Source organism: Atractosteus spatula, chromosome 14, assembly GCF_055471065.1.
Source record: "Atractosteus spatula isolate fAtrSpa1 chromosome 14, fAtrSpa1.hap1, whole genome shotgun sequence".
In the NCBI taxonomy this organism is placed as follows: domain Eukaryota; kingdom Metazoa; phylum Chordata; class Actinopteri; order Semionotiformes; family Lepisosteidae; genus Atractosteus; species Atractosteus spatula.
Genome location: NC_142719.1, coordinates 6,910,084 through 6,929,361, shown reverse-complemented (window position 1 = coordinate 6,929,361; position 19,278 = coordinate 6,910,084). Strand labels below are relative to the sequence as shown.

Sequence of the window (19,278 nt, the reverse complement as noted above, 5' to 3'; positions counted from 1 at the left end):
TACTGTAATCAGAGACTAGGCTCAGCAGGCCATGTTCGCAGGAACAAAATAACGGCAAAAACACTCATTCTGCACTGTACAACAAAGACAAAAAGAATGGCATGACAATCCAGCGATTAATCACCTCATTATCAACCACCATCCGCAGTGTATCAGCTGCCTTTATTGAAAGGCGACACGCCTGGATTTTTCCAACAGTTTTTTTTGTTGTTTTCCTTTCTTTTCTTTTTTTTGTAAAGCCAGGAATGTAACAGGAATGTAAAAAAGCATCCTGTTTTTCTCCCAGATTGATGGAGACACTAACACTGAACGGGAATAGAACTTGCAAAAGAGAGCTGTTTTTTTTCCTGCATAGAAGCTGGCCCATGTGTGAAACTCAGGTGCACGTGAGTGTGGGTGGTGTCCTGGCTTCACCCATCTGCCTTGTATAAGTGAAACAGACGTTTGTGCAACACCTGCTAGATTTCCTGATGTACTGTATCAACAAACATCCATCTTTGTATTTTCAAAATACTTCTTCCAATTCGGGGTCGTGCGATATCTGGAGCTGACAACGGGCACAAGGGTGGGACGTCCTGGACATGACGCCAGCCCATCACAGGGCAGTCGCACACACGCACACCTGGGGCCAATTTTCTCAGAAACCAATTAATCAGCCAGTATGTCTTTGGACTGTGAGAAGAAACCAGAGCACCTGGAAGAAACCCACGTGAACACACGAAGAGAACAATAAACGCCACAGAGGCAGCATCCTTGGTCTGGAATTGAACCGGAGGCCCCAGCAATGCTACCCACTGCTCCACTGTGCTCCCCGTCAACAAACATGAAGACCCATAAACAGAGTAACTAAGACTGTGCTCATGAAGGTATGTTAATAATAGCACACAGAGAAAAAAATAATATCCCACAAAAGTATTAATGAAACAAACACGATAAACTATGTACTTTAAGGAGAAGACATATCCACAATGTGTATTCTTTTGTACAAGACTGTGATTACACAGTCAGGTGGTTACTCTCCTCAGGGCTTCATAATGCTCAGTGTTAAAGGCTCAGTTCCAGACTGGGAATGAGGTCACACCATCGTACCTTGTATCTGTTTTTCGTGACTTCAGGCACTGTCTGCTTCTGTCTTCAAGACTCTGCAGCAATTACATCTCCAAAAACCAAGTTGGAGCTCCAATGTGAATGCAATCTTAAGTAAACAACAAAGAACAACAACAGAGATAAGTGTGCACCTTGAACAGATAAAATACCATAGTGCTCTGCACCAGACAGCTCTATGACATCAGACAAAAAAGAAAGGATTTGTCTCATTATAAACTCAGCCACTTTCCCTCTCTGACCAACTGTGGAGGGGCAGATTCTTCAGATCTCTTACAGATTTACATACTGTATGCATAGGCTATATGGTTTATGTTGGTAATGCCATTGGACACATTGACGTAAATTTTAAGCCGTCTTTCTTTCTAACACTAAGTTACTAACGTTCTAATTTTTCTTCACAGACTTTGATTATCACGGTCTGTGTCCTTGGAAGATCCACAAGTCTGATTGCCTTTAGTTTTCAGCAGTGCTTATTCCACTTCAGTGCCGGGTTCTTGATAAACATGGCTCACTGCTTCTCATGTCCAGAGATTACACTCACTGTGTCCGCTACAATTGCTGATTTCACCTGGAAAAATTCCACAAGAGGAAGCGGGAACTGAATAAAACTTTTGAGAAATACCAAGGATATAAGCCAACAACAAGGGCCAAACAGTGTTTTCTTGAACCCCAACAAAATGTAGTGACATCTAAACCTTCCTCCAGTATGAATAACAGGGGACATGACTAGCAATGCTGACTTCATCTCAAATACTTCTTGTGGAAAAAACATCCTGGGTTTAATAATGTTGTATTCAAGTGCACAAACTAAGGTAAAAAAAAAGATGCGTTGCATTTGTCCACTCATTCTGTTCAAGACAAAATATGCTTTTCCTTAAAAATTCAGGTAATATTTCTGACCATTCATAAATAATCCTGGTTTAGCCTCTTGTTTTCCCAGTGATCACAGGGGCTTTCTTCGGCTGCTTCAGTTTCCTCCCACCTCCCAAAAACAGAAGCATGGTCCACACCGTGGTCTCTTTGCCTCCAGCTTCTCTTTTCGTTTAGAGTTGCAAGTTTGCAAATACAGTATGACATGTATGTTTATTATACCCAGCTGACCGTGAATATTCTCGGCTCAAGGAAACAAACCCCACATGTGCAAACGGGGGCGAATGAGTACGTTTAGGCAGAATCCTTGCACCTGGCTGCCTTTGAGTCCCTTGTCTTTTAAAACATCACGGATAACAGAGCCCCGTACTGGAGGTTCAATGCCAACTAGAAGAGATAGGTGTCCCTGACTGATAGTATCCAGCCTAAAGTGTCCCAAAGCCTGCAACAGTTATAGTATCACTGAGAGCCAAGTAAGCTCTAACCCCACTGGCATTGGCAATCGTTACTCATCTCCATTGGCATTATGGGGTGTTTCTCACTTCAAGTCACATCGCTCCTTCATTCCTCCTTGATTTAGGGTTTGGGGGGGTTACTGAAATGAAGTTTGGGAGGCGGTCAAATCCCATTGTTATAAATATCACTGTACTGGATATTAACAGATTAATATCAATATACTGGAAATATCATGTGACTAGCATACGTGCTAGTGCATTTTATTTCACAAACCTCCCCAGCTCTATGGGTCACTGTTCATGAAAGAAGAGGTTCTGACAGGCTTGTCCTTGGGGTTGGGATGTCTTTTCCCCTCATCCTGGAGAGTTACACCAATGAAGCACACAAACGAAAATCACTCCTGTACTCCACCTTGTATTAGGGTTTGGCTGCACTACTGACATGTAGGTAACAGGCTACTACAGTAGTTTCTGTCTGCAAAAAGTGAGGTGGGTAGTACATGGGGAACTAATTATGCCTTAGGCCAGTTGTGAGATTGCAATCGACTTTCTTCGCCGATATAACATAAACTATACATGTAAAAGGCAGTGAAACTGTCTATATCGAAGAAACATTCCGTGAAAGCATTAGATTTATCTGCGAAATGTTTTCAGAAAATATGTCCAATGAGTCAATTCAGAAATCCTCTTTAGAGTGACACCAGGCATCATATATTTGCAACACCTCTGTTCTTTTGTCTTTAGTCTAATCAGAACCTATTTCTAAAGACCCTCGTATTTGACAGGACAGGAATGTTTCATGCAGTTCACTTCCTAACAGGATATTTACACGTGAGACCTCCGCAAGGCCACCTGCACAGGACATATCTCATGGAACACGTTTGAGGAAAGAATGAAAAAAGTGCTGTGAAGGGAGGAGCGATTACGAAACCGTGCCTCTGACAAAAAAACAAAACAAATGCTGGATACGTGTTGAACAACCTGCAGTGATTAGTGTGTTTGTTATCCATCTACTCCATTGTTTTCTTTGTGTGTCCCAGCTCTCCTCACCTGCAAGCTGCTGTGATTAGCCACAGTGGGAAGAGACTTCCTTTCTTGCCCTTACGAATGAGATCTTTGGAGACGGTGTCAAGATTGTGTGCAGCTCTGCATCGGGCTGTTTTTCAAAAACTGTGGCAAACGTTCTCAGTCAGATCTGGAGTGACTGTGGCCAAGGATCCCTGCCTGTTTTTCAGGGATTGTCACAGATGATCTCCTTCAGGCTGGGAGAGACTGTGGTAGACAATCTCCATCTATTTTTCAGAGACTGTGGCAGACGTCTGCTTGCGCTGTAGTACATACAAAACCAGAAGACACAAACACACACTTCAGAACTGCAGGATCGACAAGAATGTTTTTTCACACTTAACCAAGGAAAACTGTTGGCACAACATCATTTAGTCATAGGATTACATTTATTATATATGTACATCATTTATTATTATACTGTATATTTAACCAATATTTATTTGGCCAACAATAAAGCCAACAATAAAGCATAGCTGTGCCCTCCAGCACACTGCAGTCAGCATTACCATAGAGGAAGAGCATCAGAATGGAAGGGCTGAGATGAGTGAGTCACGGTGCTGTTGGTTTTTGATGAAACTGTGACTTCTGAGGTTTGCCAGACTCTGTGAGAAACTGTGGATCTCCCAACACTTCACTAGAGGAAGGGCTCTGACAGGCAGACCTCTCATGGAAGGACTTCATTCTCCCCCGTGAATGTACAGTGAACATGAACCAAAGACACAAGTGTATTTGGAAGTGAATTTAAAACTAAAGCTGAAAAAAGAAGCCACCTTTTCACCCAAGGGGTTATCTGGTTATGGAACAAGAGTGTGGTTGAGGACAATACCCTGGGTTCTTTAAAATAAATGACTGGATGTGAACCTCGGATAAATGACCTATTGAGAAATACAAACAAGCTAGATGGGTCATATGGTCACTTCTTGTTCATAACCTTTCTTATGTTCTTAGGTACAGCTACCATGCTGAGAAATCTGCATCTCTGGCAATTCCAAATTGTGTTGAAAAGCATAAGTCCCCCTCCAAACATGTGTATGTGTGTGTGAATGCCTATAGATATTTTTTTTAAATACAGTAAAATATTCTTTGACAAATAATTTATCAATTTATTAAAATGGCATACAAAACAAGAAATACATTCGCACAATCCATCATCAGATAAAATAACGTCTAACTATAAATAAAATAAATAAAAACATGACGGTATCCTTGCTCCATAAACCATAACAAGAATAATGTTCAAATTGCAGGAAAATGAGTAAATTAATAACAAAATACAGGTACAGTGCTTATTGCAATGCAGTATTCTTAATTCTTGAATAGCAGTATATTAAAGATAAATCTTCCTTCTACAGATGAAAAGTCACTTGTATACAGACAGTTGGCCTGTCTTTTCTAATGAAAAGTGGCTCTTGAGTATGATTGTGGTTTAAGGATAATGGTGTTATTGGTATGAAACTTACAAAGCAATCTTAACATCTTAAACAGGACAAGCAAGCAGCACACTTCATACTCTGTTTTCAACAGCCTACAAAAGCCTGAACAAGATTTTCCATACAGCAGCACTCTGTTTGAAAACACATTCCATAAGCAAATTAGCATTGTTGCCTTTTGTGCTGCCATTAATGAGGACATTACTTTTCCATATGGCCAACACAATAAAAAAACCAAAACACAAACAAATGTATAAAAGAAAAAACAATTAAAAGCTTTTTGGCAGTGCTTCTGCCATTGAAACCCCTTGTCAGTCTCGATAAACAAAATATTAGAGCTATGCGTGGAATATTTCCGGGATCACAAAAGCTTTTACTTTTCTTTTCAGTGCCTAGGGAGAAATCAGAGGCCCATTGTTCTGTTGGTTTCCATGGCTGTTCAGAATGGAATACACACCTTCCAGTTAAATGCAAAAGAAAATATCTCAAGTGCTGACAAACAATGTCTAGCACTTGTGAGTTCAGGAAGGCAGAAAGCAGACTATTCCAGTCAGCATTCACACTGTCTATTTTCAAATCCATAGCCCGGTAGGGAATAAATTGCTTACTAAAAGACACTTCTCAGTGCAGTGGGTAACAAAGTGATGATTGTAAGATTAAGGTATCAATTCAATTTTGGAGCCTTTCCCAATTACTTCAATATCGGAATGTGTAATTTCATTATCTGTGATGATTGCTCCAATGTCATCAAGCAAACAAGTTCAGGCATGGAAAACTCAGGTGGAAATATTATTCTACTCACTGTCCCCTTACGATCAAAGATTGTTTTAAAACAGAAACTTGAGAGAGTTCACAAAAAAACTTGGTGATGTTGTACATACACCTTAGCAAAACAGAGCAATAGCTGCTTTTCAATAGTTCATTGAAAAGATTCAGTGTAAAACACAAAGAGCCATTAGATGTATACAATCTTAATTAATTATGTATTAAGTCTTATCTCTGTTTATAAAAACATTATAATACATGAATAGCAGCAAGGAGGATATTTTCAGTCAGAAAAAATACAGCATCTGGTGATCTGAGATAGAAATGTGATGTTTCTTGCTAACAGAAACTAAAGGTAGATACCTATAGAAATCTGTAATTTCCTTCTTGTCCATCTGAACAACTAAAATAAAAAATATATTTAAAAATCTGATCCATTATTCAATGAGGTTCAAGTCATTTTACTGTGAATAAATAAAGATTTCTTAATATTATTATTACTCCCTCACTGGAGTGCTTAGGTATTTCTACTGTCATTCTCTCATTCTCTGATACAGAGGATTGTATTCTGTCTGCGGGATCTTCCAGGATGAACATCTGTGGTGAGCTTCATCTGCTTTAATCCTTAAGATGCTCCAAGCCACACACCTGAGCAGAGTTAAGTATGTACATATCGGTGTTTCACTGTAGGCACGGGTTGCTGAAATACCTCAAATACTAAAGATCAGCATTCCTTTGCCATTACTAAAATAGTCTCCCCCCTCCTCCCCACACACCCTTAATGTACATAATAAGAGGCATAACCATCTTCTTCTTAGGAACTGAATACTGTTCTGCTGTGGCTGATTGTTTCACCCTGCCCCCCCCCAGCCCCAAGTCAAAGGGAGAAAAAATTCAACACGTAGTTTATACGTGTTTCTGGGTGAACCAAAGTGCAGGCATCTCTGCCTAAGAACTCAACACTGCCTCGAAATTCAATATAGTCCATAGGGGGTTTTGCTACAGAGACAGGAGGAACCCCTTCAGGCCTAGAATTCATTCCAGTTTCAGAATCCAGTGACTTGTTTCTCTGCAATCCCTCTGCTCCCTTTTCTGCTTTTTCTAAGGCTGTATGGGAACAGCGGTCTTGTGATCCATCTAGGTGCAGCCCCTCACTGGGCTCTGCTTCCTTGAGCCACGTCGGGCTAGGCTGGATCTCTTTTGTCCGGCGCTCGCCTTTTCTCGCTCTTCTGACTGCCATCGTTTATCTGTAGTGCATCTCGTGGGCCCTGTGCCACCGCAGGGGTTTGGAGGGTCTCTTCCTTGGTGAGATGCCCCTCTCTGCGGCCTCAGCATTTGCCTTGATAACATCCCTGCAAGAGAATTGACTTGAGTACCTTACAGTAAAGCGCACCTGGTTAGGAAAGAAAAACAGTTACTGGCCCATTTGGTAATTGGTAACTGAATGGAGTCAATGGTGGGGTGGTTTGTTCCAGACCCCCACAACCCTTTGCTTAAGGAGGAGCCTCCTGATTTGACTTTTAAATGCCTTTCCATGCAGTTTCCAGGGGGGAAATCCACAAAGATTCTCAATTTTTAGGGCCACACTACGCTGCATTGTTATTTGTACATTCCTAAAGGTCTCCTAATCTTAAAATAGAACTTCTCTTGATAACACAAGTTTTGCGGCTCTACCAATCTATTTTACAGTGAACCTATTCTTTACTGCCAAACTTCACAGTGACCTCGTTATTTTCTAAGGCTGCTTTTCTTCTGTCAAGAATAGGATCTTTTTCAAAGCGGATCCTTCTTCATACTCTATATTTGTTCTCCTATGACATTCACCACGTTTTACTTCACACTGCAGTTTCCCTCATTTTTGCTTCAATATTTAGGGCAGTGCTCCAGTTCTACAACAGAGGATAGCTGTTTGCAATGCTGCGTGCTTACCTGAAGGCTCTCAGTAGGCGCAAACTCTTTTTGTATGCATCGCCGTTGTCCAGGGAATGCGCAGACGTGCTCAAAAACTGCCCAGAAATGTTGTTGGAACTGTAAACATGATTAAACAGAAAGAAGCTTAGAAACAGGGCCCTGTAATTAAGACGAATTGATATCACAGCAATCACGCCCCAGGGAATTGGCAGGTACGAAACTTTAAACTGCAACTTGGTTCTATGAAACACCAAACAGGGGTACTTTTCAGTGACAAAAGTAGAGCTGAATTTTTCCATCAGATTACCATCTTCGCCCAGGTGATGCAGGCACTAACGTGAGCAGAATTTCCAACATTTTCCTTTCATTTGTTTGTAAAGCTTCCTCAACTCCTTTTTCCCAAATCCTTGACCTTTATTCCACTTTATCCAAATTTATCACCAAGACACACCGATATAGACTGAACAACAACTAAATCGCAGGAACGCTTGGAATTTGTGATTCAGCCAATAAACCCCAAGTGTTAACAAAAACGTGTGTATCGCTGCTGTTTGGGAAGTAACCTTTCAAGGTAAAGTTTGCTGTTAGTCGATGGAAAATCGTGACTCATTTCTGACTTGTTTGTTATGTAACTCTCCAACCATTTACAAACTGCCGGATCTAAATCTCTTAAGTTATAAATCATCCAAGCACAATCACAGTGTTGTCTTTTTGGCTGTGTGGGGCTGCAGATTTCCTTAATTTCCTGAGAAACCCAAACTCTTAGAAAAGACGTTCAATTACCTACCACTCCTCTACACTCCCGAAGAAAACATTTAGTCTGCAAAACCTAATCTAATAATAGCTACACACGAAGCACCTCTTGGGCAAATCTCATCTTTACAGATGACAAACCTTTACTTGTTTGTAAAAAACTCTTACTGTGTACGCCTCCCAAAGTGATGTAAAATGCTTTTCTTTTCTTCTACATTCGGACTGCTCAAGCATTAGTAATACTGTGCTTTTTAGCACTGATCTAAAGCCTCAGAATATAAATGTTTAAAGGCTTCCTTGGAACCACACAAGCAGTCTTGGGTTGTTTCGACTGGAATCGGTTGGATTTTTAAGTTTTTGTAGTCAAAATTGTGTGACCACCATTTGTTCCACTAATGCAAATACTGCATCCCCATCTCAGAAGAACTGAGTCTCGAAATGTTTTTCATTTCATGCCTGGTTTACTTCTTTGTCAACAAAGCTTGTCAAGAAAAAAAAAATCTTCATGACTCTCCTTAAGAAAATGGGCTACTTCTTAAGAAAAAAACATATTGCAGAAGTGGAGCGTCACTTAAAGCCCCTTTTGCAACTACTAGACGGCTCTGGAGGACAAGATCTCAGTGAGTTTTTAATTCGACCAGCTTGTGTGATAGAGCTCACCTGTGGACCTCGGCAATAAAGGAACACTGTGCAGCAGCAAACTCTTATATGATAACCAGAAGAGGGAAGTCTATGAGGAGGCGGGAGAGCAGGCTCACCTGGCTTTACAAAAGCCCGCACACTTCGGGTCCTTGGCGTCAGCGCACTGGCAGCGCTCCAGCGATCGGCGGCGCCGCAGAGGTGGGCTTCCCAGGCCGTAGGGTGTGAGCTTGCTGCAGCGGGCGAAAAAAACAAGGCTCTGATATTCAGCACCTGAGTCTCCTCAGCATTAGACTTTGCTCAGCCGTTTCCAAGTTCTGAGTCATGAGGGATAGGGCATTGCAGATCAGGGGAAGCCATGCGACCCTTTTGGAATCCGCCCCCCCCCCCACCAGTCAAAGCGCACACTCCCGCCCCTTTCTGCTACCTCTCAGGAATCTTAGACTCGCCAGCTTATCACAGGCTCTTAGTCAGCTATGTTTGTATACAAGTGTGCGAGGTCAGTTAAATACATGCCTTTGCAGTATATCGCACGTTACACACTTTATGGATTCTTCCATGTACTCATGTGTACCTGCCCTGCTTGTTTGTGTTTGCTTGATGCATGGATCAATGTTGCACTGTCCCAAAGATTCATCAATTAACCTGCTTTACTGTTTGCGTTTGTCCCCTGTGTGACAGTTAGGATACTTGGAGAATCACACCTGTCCGTCTTTGCTGCCAAGTTTAAAGCCATAGGCATTTCGATGTAATTTGCAACCTATTAATCTTTTTTTTTTTGTCCAGTTAGCTCTTTGGCAATGCAGTGTCAGGCACCTACCTTGGAGTGTTGACCCAGATTATGTCCAGGTGACAGAAATAGATGCACTCCTTGTCCATCCAATTGCTGCAGGAACAGCGTTTCACACGGTGCCTCTGAGGGGCTACTTGTGGGCTGAGCTCTGGCAGTCTGGACGTTGGGAGTCCCAGTCCTGAGGAGAAAGAGGAAGAGAAACTGAGTACTGGAATTTGAGAAAAAGAAATTACTTCCACCTTCAGCTCCTCAGAGCTTTTCAGAGATGAATAGATTTCATTCCATCCTGTTTCCACATTACAGTCCACTGAAGAACACAATCACTTCGGCATCAAAAATTTGGCCTAGATCAGAATTAAGTCATCTGTTACACACCTTGTTGTTAAACAAGATTACGTTCAAATTATTGTGGAATATGGCTGATTCCTTAAAATCCACAGTAAGGAATTGAATTCCACTGTATAGTTTATATATAATAGCAGTATAAATGACTGTGGCTGATACAAATGCAGGTTGTTCAAACAAACATTGTATTCACCAAGAAAGCATCATACCAGATGAGTGAGATCTCAACAACCAAACTCACAAACAAATAGTTGGACAATGCCGGCGCTATTTTGTTTGACTTTCGTCGTCTGGCTTTTAGTTTTGTTTCTGTTCAGCCTCTATAGGTTCAGGGCTCACTGTACTCTTGTGTAAACATTGTTATCATGGCTCATATTTAACCAAATGAAGTCAAATAAGGTGGAGTGTCAACACTTGTATAGCTATTAACGTAATGTTATTCCAGGGAAATAGATAAAAATACCTAAAACCCCTAATGTTCACAAAAAACTATCTCACTATAATTAAGTCATTCTACAAATAGCAGTCTTTACAATATGTGCTTCATAGTGTACTTGAAGAAGATGTTGAGTGCTTTATGACAGAGAAATAAATGAGTTCTTGATATTTCTTTGCTTGGTATAATCTTTCTAATAGATCCTTATTATCTTTATTATTTATATACTGGATATAAAGTGTCTTTGATCATGTAATTTTATCAAGAAGACAGAAACGGTTCTGTCAAGATTTAATTCACCTGCAGTGGGAACACTTTCAGTGCCAGGCTCAGACACAGCCTGTTAACTTTTCACTTTAACAGCCATAATAAAAGCTATGCTGTCACACAGCAAATAAGACCAAACGTCACTGCTAATAGTAATTATTAGGGCCATTAATGACAGGTTTTCAATATAATTCCTCTGCAATCACACTATTCACAGTCTCAGCAGAGCTGTCCAGCAGCACTATTAGAACACTATTACTGTAGTCATGTAGACACGGAAAGAAATATGAAATGAATATTTCATGTTCAAAACCAGTTTTAAAAGCAACAGAGTTAAATAATTAGAGTTTGGAAAAAAAGAACATAATTGAGTCATAGGAGTAAAAAGGTTTCAGATTTGTTCTGATATTTTTGGAATTTCATGGTACAGCGGAAAAAGCTTCTAAAGAGCTCAACCAATGATCTAATGTATTCCAAATATTGTGATTTTATCACCGTAACCAACATGAAAAATTAGTCTAATTAAAGAATTAGACAAAAACAATGATGAAATTTCCAGATTTAAACATTTTGCATGTATTCAAATACTTGCTTAAAATAAAGCATTTTGACATGTGCATTATTAATAATTAAATATCTTTCAATAATAAAAATGTGTGTGAGTTTTATTATTGAGAACCATGAATAGATCACTATTTTAAAACACATGCAATCACAAAGAAAGAAAAACTACAATAAAATTCATTGATCTTCAACCCTTGCAACAGGCCAAAAAAAGAGAAAATCTGACTTACTTTTAAAAAATGTAATTTCATTTCATAAACATTAATTTTCTATAGAAACACAGAGAGTCTAAATAAAAGTGTATTTTATTCTCTTCCAACACCTACCTTCCTGTAGAGAGACACAGAGGGTTACAGCCAGTGCCAGGAACCCATGCAGTGACAGAGTCATGACTGGCTGTGCTCTAGCTGTGCTCAAAGTCATGAAGTCCAGAGGGTGCAAAAGGAGGTTAGTAATCCTCTCTCAGCTTGTGAGGTTGCAAACAGGTACCTCTCTGAAGCACTTCTCTGAGGCTGCCCTGTATTTATAAATCCTCCTGTCTGACAGCATGGCCTTAGACACGCCCCCTGGTCTCCCACTTCCTCCTGCCTCACCGCACTCTGCAGAGCACAGCTGTGCACATTCCAGGACTCCCCTTCTCCCTGTTTGTCAAACAACTGCAGGTCACTGGGGCATTCAGAAAACACGTACAATAGTCACCAGAAAGATTCCATTGTGTGCCACTCTTTCCATCAATGAAGGAAGCAAAAGGAAATAAACATTTTTTTTAAGGGGCTGGAATCTGGGTTTTTCCAAGTTGTGGAGTGGAAGCTGGGGGGTGAATTGGGGGAACTTCATGGAAACGATGCATCAACATTGGGTGCCTTCTGCCCATCACAGAGCTACTGTCACTGACATGAGCTATAACACTGCAGACACAGATGTTCACCAAGGATCACCTCGCAGGAATGCTCACACTGTGTCAGGAAATGTTGCCCACAAATTTAAGAATAGAATGCAACATACAGTACAATAACCTATGAAGTTACCAGTAGATATGCAAAGAGTTTATCGTTTCTACATGTTCTATAATACTGGTGTAGGGCACAGACATTTTGGAGCCTAAGCTGTTACAGGGAAACTACTATTATAAACACACCCAGTTGGCATTATGTGCTTGCTCTTGACTGAAACCTCTAGGAAATGTGACTTTATTGAATTTTGACTTACACCCTGCTGAGGACAAAACAGTACCCAAACCTCATGGGCAACCAACTGTATATGAAGAGAAAGATTTTTTTTTGCCCCAGGCAATCGATATTTTTAATACACGATGCTCTGCTCCAGCTCAATCAATCAATCATTCGCTCAGTCACGCCATCAATCGATCTGTTTCTGGAGTGCCTTTTTAGGGTGGACACCATCTCAAAATGCCCTACACATCATGTTACAACAGGACACAGCAAAGATACAATAGAGGGTTAGATTGTATGTATACAGTATAAAGGGCAAATCTTCAAATCTTCTTATTTTCAATATTTTGAAAGAGGCAGCAGAGAAATTAAATATAACACTGATATTTAAATCAGATCTGATCACAAACTCGTCCATTGGGGGTCCTGTCTACAGACGAAAGCTGTAGGGGACAGGTGTTAACTGTGGGCTGGTGCTGAATAGTCACAGATGTGTGTAGGCAGCAAATGAAATACGAAAGTCTCAATTATCAAAGAACCATCTACACTATAAAATACAGCAGTGTTATTTCCACTAATATAATTGTTATTTTTATTATTTGTCTTTCTGTCTGAAGAGCTTCCTACTCTATTATGTAAAAAAGTTAAGGCAGGCTGTGTGAAATATTCTTGACATCAAAAAACCTAAAAAAAAGATCTTGTGTTTATATTTTTTTGTCTTATGCACAATGATTTTTGCTTATCTAGTTGCTATTTACATTCATATTAAAATGCTTTTCTGTTTTTGAGAATCAAAGGTGGTCTGACATAGTGATCTTGCTTACTTCACCAAGTCCTTAAAGCAGGGCAAACACACAAAAAAGGGAAAATGACCTCAGAAGAAAAGAGGAAATGCCTGGATGCATAAATAACCTTCAAAATACCTGTGCAAATATTTGTTCAATGAAAAATGCTGTTGCTAAGAGCGCTTGAGTTTTTTAACAGTAGGGATAAGAAGTGACTCAGCACATAGTTAATTATTTTGTCAGATTTACAGTACTTGCACTGCCACTGAGGTATGACAGACAAAAGAATGCTGTGACAGACTAATCAGAAAGACGGAGAGACTACATCATTCAAATTCCAGAGGATTCATTGTGAAAAGGGATTTATTTTTAGTCACATGAACCTCAAGGACTGGACTATTCTTCAATCCCATATATAGTCATATGTGGGAGAAAAAGGAACTTTAAATTAACTGTCCAATCCTGTAAGCAGTGCTGTTTGTAGGACTCGAATACTTGCATACTTGCATAAATAAAAACATGCAGCATAACATAAGCATATATATGTTTGAAATCAACATAGTAACAAGCATTTTTTGCTCCTTTTTTGTTTTCGATTAAGTTTGTTTTCCTGCAGTTTCCCAAGCTCAGGTGTCTCAGGTGTGTCGTGGTGTTCAGAAGGCACCCATGTCTGAAAAGTGTTAGATCAGGAGGTTTGTGTCCTTCTTTTCAGAATTGAGATTTGAGCTAAATCTTAAACAGTTATGCCTGCTGAAAGAAGTTCAAATTTCTTGAAGAAACAATGAAGTCAAGTACAGTGTTTCTCATTAAAGGTAGGTGCATGTTGCGTTTTGAAATTTGCAATTTTAGTACTGATTATTTAAAATCTCTTGGTGTGAACATTTGGATCACTACACGTGTGCCTGCCAGCTGAAAAGGTTTGGGAAGGTATGCTCTACAGAGAAGGAAGCCTTCTGAAGTGTCAAATCTACATTCAGTTCAGCATTAATGTCCCATTAGCAAGTATCTCAGGGAAAAGTTACTTTTAAGTCCCGTTCTTTGAAATAGTCATTGTCACAAGCAAAAAACAGAAAATCAAAAAACATGACAAGTTTTATGTAATCAAAATGTAAATGACAGCATTGGAGGCAGAACTGTTTACAAATAGTGACAGAACTTTGAAACATTTTTGGAAACAGCTTGGAAACTATGTGATTGCGAAAGAGTTTCCCGTTTGTGGCAGAGCTCACGCTCCAGTGATTTTAATTAACAAGGGATATTTGTTCTCCTCTTACCCAAAGCTATTGAAAGTATGTAAATCCCGGTATCGCGCACCTCAGAGACACACCTTTCCACAACCAACTAATGAACCCACTTCAATACAAACACAGCTGGACATACATCAATTTTAGCGGAACAATTTCAAATTCCCTCTGAAGAGATTTTGAGTGTAGCGGCCGTTCTGCAAAAAATTATTTGCTTTTAATTATATCACACCCAAACTCCCCGCTTCTCCTGCAAGATTTAATTTCATCTCCAGCCATGGAGGAGTTGAAAACCTAATTATTTCACTGTCCTCGTAGCAGGCAGGAAGGTTAAAAATAGACCGTGCCTTCTAAGTCAATGTCATCTACTGTAAATGAAGGCTTTATTTTGGATGCTTTAGTTGTCAATGGAATGTGCATTCACTGCAGTCACGCACTAATTCTTTCTTCTAAAGCTATATTACCAGTAGGGTGAAAGAGTACTCTCACACACATGACAGGAGCAATTCTATCCATTCACTGTCAGAAAACCACTCATTCTGAGTACCAGCTGCAGCAAACTGGTTCCTAACCCAGGTGTTAGGGTGCAAGGGGGGGTCTACACCCTAGACAGGATGCTAGTACACTCCAAGCGCAGAGAGACAATTTAGTGATTAACCAACCAACCTTAGCCAGCATGTCTTTGGAAGGTGGGAGGAAACCAGAACACCTGTTGGAGACCCACACTGCCACTGAAAAGACACACAAACTCTGTTTGCAAAGCCCAAGTCCATTATTGGATCGAGAGCTGTGAGGCTGCAGTGCTACAGTAGCTGCCATGACACCTCTGATTTGGAAGATTGCATCAAGTGTCTTTTTTACATTTCACCAGGAAAAGAAAAGAGTGTGAAGAGCCAGGGCTCACACAGTTTAATAACATGCGGTGCCAGACCAAACCACCAACTAGCAGCTTTTAGATTTGCAGTGATACATCATATTCTGCCAAGTTAAAAAATGTTCTTCAGCAGCTGCTGCTATTTTGTAATGCAAATACAAAATTTGTTGCCCTTTTCATCAATTCCGAGGTGCGCAGTAGATGATGCACTGCCAGTTGGCTCTTTTGCTATATGCATCGCAATTCGGAGAACCCGTGAACAAATGAAACACCTGCTGCTGAAAACATCCGAAAACCTGAGCTCTGTTAGTGCACTACCAATACTCCATCTATATTAATCTGTTTCCCATGTTCCAGACATTAAAAAGAAGCAGTACAAACCACATGGCTGAGAGAGCACAGACCAACAAACACTACCACCATCAACCTGCTACTAACACACACCAGCTGCCAAAACTGAGACACTGCTCTTCTCATATGTGTGTTAAACCTCTCTGACAGCTGATGGGTCATACCCTAATAAAATATCCATGTGTACATTCCCGCACATAATTGAGTTACAATCTTTCAATTAACTACAAACAGAAGGTTAATGATTTACAGTTTTTTCTTGGCGTCCTCTTGTGGCCACCCAGTTGTCATTACACCCCCTAATCCAGCCAGACCACCATGGAAATGGCCACACTACTTGGCTATCAGCTCTGTGCTGATATGTGTTTTCATCTGACACTAGGATCAGAAAGAGGAATTTAGTGTGAGATTTCATTATTCATTATTAATTATTAGTTTGTTTCCTTTACTTACGTTATTTTATGTCCCTTGAATAGACTGGGTACCATCCAGAGTACATCCAGCCTTGGAGAGCTTGAATATAATTCTGTTCAATAATAGCTTTATGCTTGATCATAACAGAAAAAGCACAATCCTTTATGATTGAAAGGCATATAGTACATACTGTGGGGATTAAATGTTTCAACCAGGAAAATGATCTGATTTCTCTGCTCATACCTGGGCTCTCTCAACTGGTGGAGAAAGATCTCACTTCACTACCTGGCCTACTGTGTGTGTAACTGGGGTGGGTTCCATAGGTCAGTGGTGGATGAAAGCCACCTCAAAGTCCTTGTAGCAGCACAGTATAGAAGTATATCTTCTGTTCAAATTGTTCTGAGAAACAATTAAAGGATTAAAGAGGCTTCAGTCCTCAAAGACCATAGCTAAGAATTCTACTAGCCAGAAATCTACAGAGAGGGTGTCGAAGAACATATCAATAAGTCCAGGTCAAGAACAGTGCTTTGAAATCAGCCTGTGGTGTATTTCCAGCACTGGAGAGATGTGTTCTGTTGCTTCAGTGAGTTAATACTCTGGCTCTGGAGGTCATGACGGACTGAAACCATGACAGAGCTGATTACAGTAGTCCCCTGAGCAAGAAATCGACACAGGATGGAAGGTTGTTCACGTTTCAGGTGAAACTCCTCACACACTCAATTTGTATCTGGGAAGGTTGAAACTTTAACCCAGAGTCCCAAAAGAACTCCTAAACTGCTAAGGCTGAAGCTACTAATAATACTACTGAAACGTGAATCCTTGTATGAATTTAAGCAGTATAAAAATTAGAAAGCGTCTGGGCACAAATACGTAGGACAGTTAAAATTATGTTGGTGGGAAAAGCAGTTATTTAAGACAATTTTCTAAGACAAAGTCCATCCTGGCTGCAGCACAACACGCTATCCTTGAAATAGTGTGTCATTTTATTATAAACACAGCAGTTAATAATTAAATGATGCAATGCTTAAAAGTTAAGGAGAATGCAGAAAACTAAAATCAGAATGGTTAGCTTGTTGTGATTTCACAATTACAAGGGAATGAGGACCAGCTAGTTCACAGGGGTGGAGGGAGTGAGAGAGACAAACCGCAAAACGCCACTGCCAGTGGCATCACCAGACTTTCTGCTTTGGCTCCACCAGTTCCGATTTCAGGGACAAATCCAAATAATTCCTTTTGTAGTCCAGAGGAACTGCAGTGGCAGGCTCACACCTTATTACACATGCTCTTTTCTCACGCCGAAGACACTGGAACAACACACCTGCTCTCGCTCTGCGGTGAGGGTTCTGTCCTTCTCTTCATTCCTCAAGGATGAGTCTGTACCGGTAAGGAGAAAGTATGTAAACAGACTTAAGAAGACGTCTCGATAGTGGTCTGTGCTGGAGCCTGTACAATGTGGGAACAGAACACTTCCGGTGGCTTTATCAGAAAGATCGCAGCTGAAGCAAAGCTGAGTTTCACATCCACGTTAAGCAACCTCAGTGCCTGACTCAAGGTTTCATGGCGCGCACCTTTGACTCTCTTTCATCATAAAGACTGCTGGGTACCTGTGATGTTGCCAAGGTTTCAAGACTATTCACAGAAAAGCTTCCTTTTGCTTCACTGTGTTGGGTTCCACCAAACAAAACAACTGGGTTTGATGGCACTAAAACTGCAGGATTATCAAGTATTATCAACGCCATAAAGTTAATCTTGTTGGTTAAAACCTTTACCACTTCTGATATCAATGTTATCTTTCATGCAAATTACGCAAATTATTTACAATCTGCTGAATAGTGTCTTTGTGTTTAACCATTTGTGTAAATCACAGAACTAAAAAGCATAAATTTCAAATTATGGGGTGCTATGTTATAGCATTGGTAAGACCTAATTTAAGAGAATACTGTGTTTGACTTCGGTCATCAAGATATAAGAAAAATATTGCTACTCTAGAATAAGTTCAGAGAAGTTCAACCAGATATATTCCTGATGTTTAAAGGAATGTCCTAAACTGAAAGCTTAAAATAATGAATAATTTTAATACAAATGAAGGGACCTGATTCAAATATTCATAATCTTTAAAAGAACAAAGACAGCCTTCTTCAGAATCAGCAGTGAATCATGAACTAGAAGACAGAAGTGTAACCTACAGTATGTTAAGTGTATTTAAAACTGGAAACAGGAGGCATTTACACAAAGATCTATGGGGGTATGGAACAAGGTACTGAACCATGTAGTTATCAATTAGCTACTGGGCCAGATTGACTACTCACATGCGTAGCTTGTCTTTTCCTTTTAGTTTCTTATTTCAAAGTTCTTGCTACAGTATCCATGTTAGCTACCTCCACTAGAAAAAATCATTCTTGTTTGACTGAAGTCACAAAATCATTATTTGTGCAATTCATACAGACAGAAATTTTGTAGTTCCTTCCTTGTCACTATTAGGAAATAAATAATATAGACGGAGTTCGTGAAAGTTCACGTTATGGTCGATAGTGAGGCAACGATGCTTATGCAATAATCCTGGGCTATGGCATTTGTCGCAGTGTGACCCAAGGCTATGGAAGACCGGTGAAGCCACAGTTTTTGTTGTGGAATGGAAGCTCCTCTTTTCCCATCAGCATTTTCACTCATGTGCAACACATTAATGTTCAGTGCTTTTTACTTTAAGGTCAGAAAATGCAGAGGATAAACACTAGCAGGGTAAGTCCTTCATTCTTGCCTGCCATTTCGTTGTGTTGCTCCTTGAGGCCACAGGTGATTGCGTCGGTATCCAAGCTGGATCTGTATGCAACCGAACAGGGTGAGCCCTGATCTTCATTATTGCACTGGGCTCAGCAGCAGTCAGGATCAGCGGGCTCCATCAGCCCAACAGAGAAGCACACCTAAATACCTGGGTGCCATCAGCTCTCAGGAAAAGCATGACACCATACTCTGTTATCACTTACGAGGCTTGAATGCCCGCATCCATTACGTGTCAACATCACATTTATACAGAC

General features: G+C 40.3%; 1 protein-coding gene across 1 annotated transcript; it reads right to left on the bottom strand.

Annotated features, from left to right (window-relative positions):
- Positions 1–4,582: 4,582 nt before the first annotated feature.
- Positions 4,583–11,944, bottom strand: LOC148820505 (endothelin-2). The gene is made up of 5 exons (XM_088933272.1): positions 11,730–11,944; positions 9,819–9,969; positions 9,118–9,231; positions 7,625–7,723; positions 4,583–7,047 (listed from the first exon to the last, which is right to left on the bottom strand). Exons 1-5 carry the CDS (start codon positions 11,824–11,826, stop codon positions 6,939–6,941), a joined length of 570 nt encoding a protein of 189 aa, XP_088789398.1. The 5' UTR covers positions 11,827–11,944; the 3' UTR covers positions 4,583–6,938.
- Between the last annotated feature and the right edge of the window lie 7,334 nt (positions 11,945–19,278).

Coding starts and splice junctions, on each gene's coding strand:
- LOC148820505 (XM_088933272.1), bottom strand. CDS start 11,826: ATGACTTTGAGCACAGCTAGAGCACAGCCAGTCATGACTCTGTCACTG. Junction 9,232..9,818: donor ATCTGGGTCAACACTCCAAG/GTAGGTGCCTGA, acceptor CGCCCGCTGCAG/CAAGCTCACACCCTACGGCC. Junction 7,048..7,624: donor CGCCTACTGAGAGCCTTCAG/GTAAGCACGCAG, acceptor ATTCTCTTGCAG/GGATGTTATCAAGGCAAATG.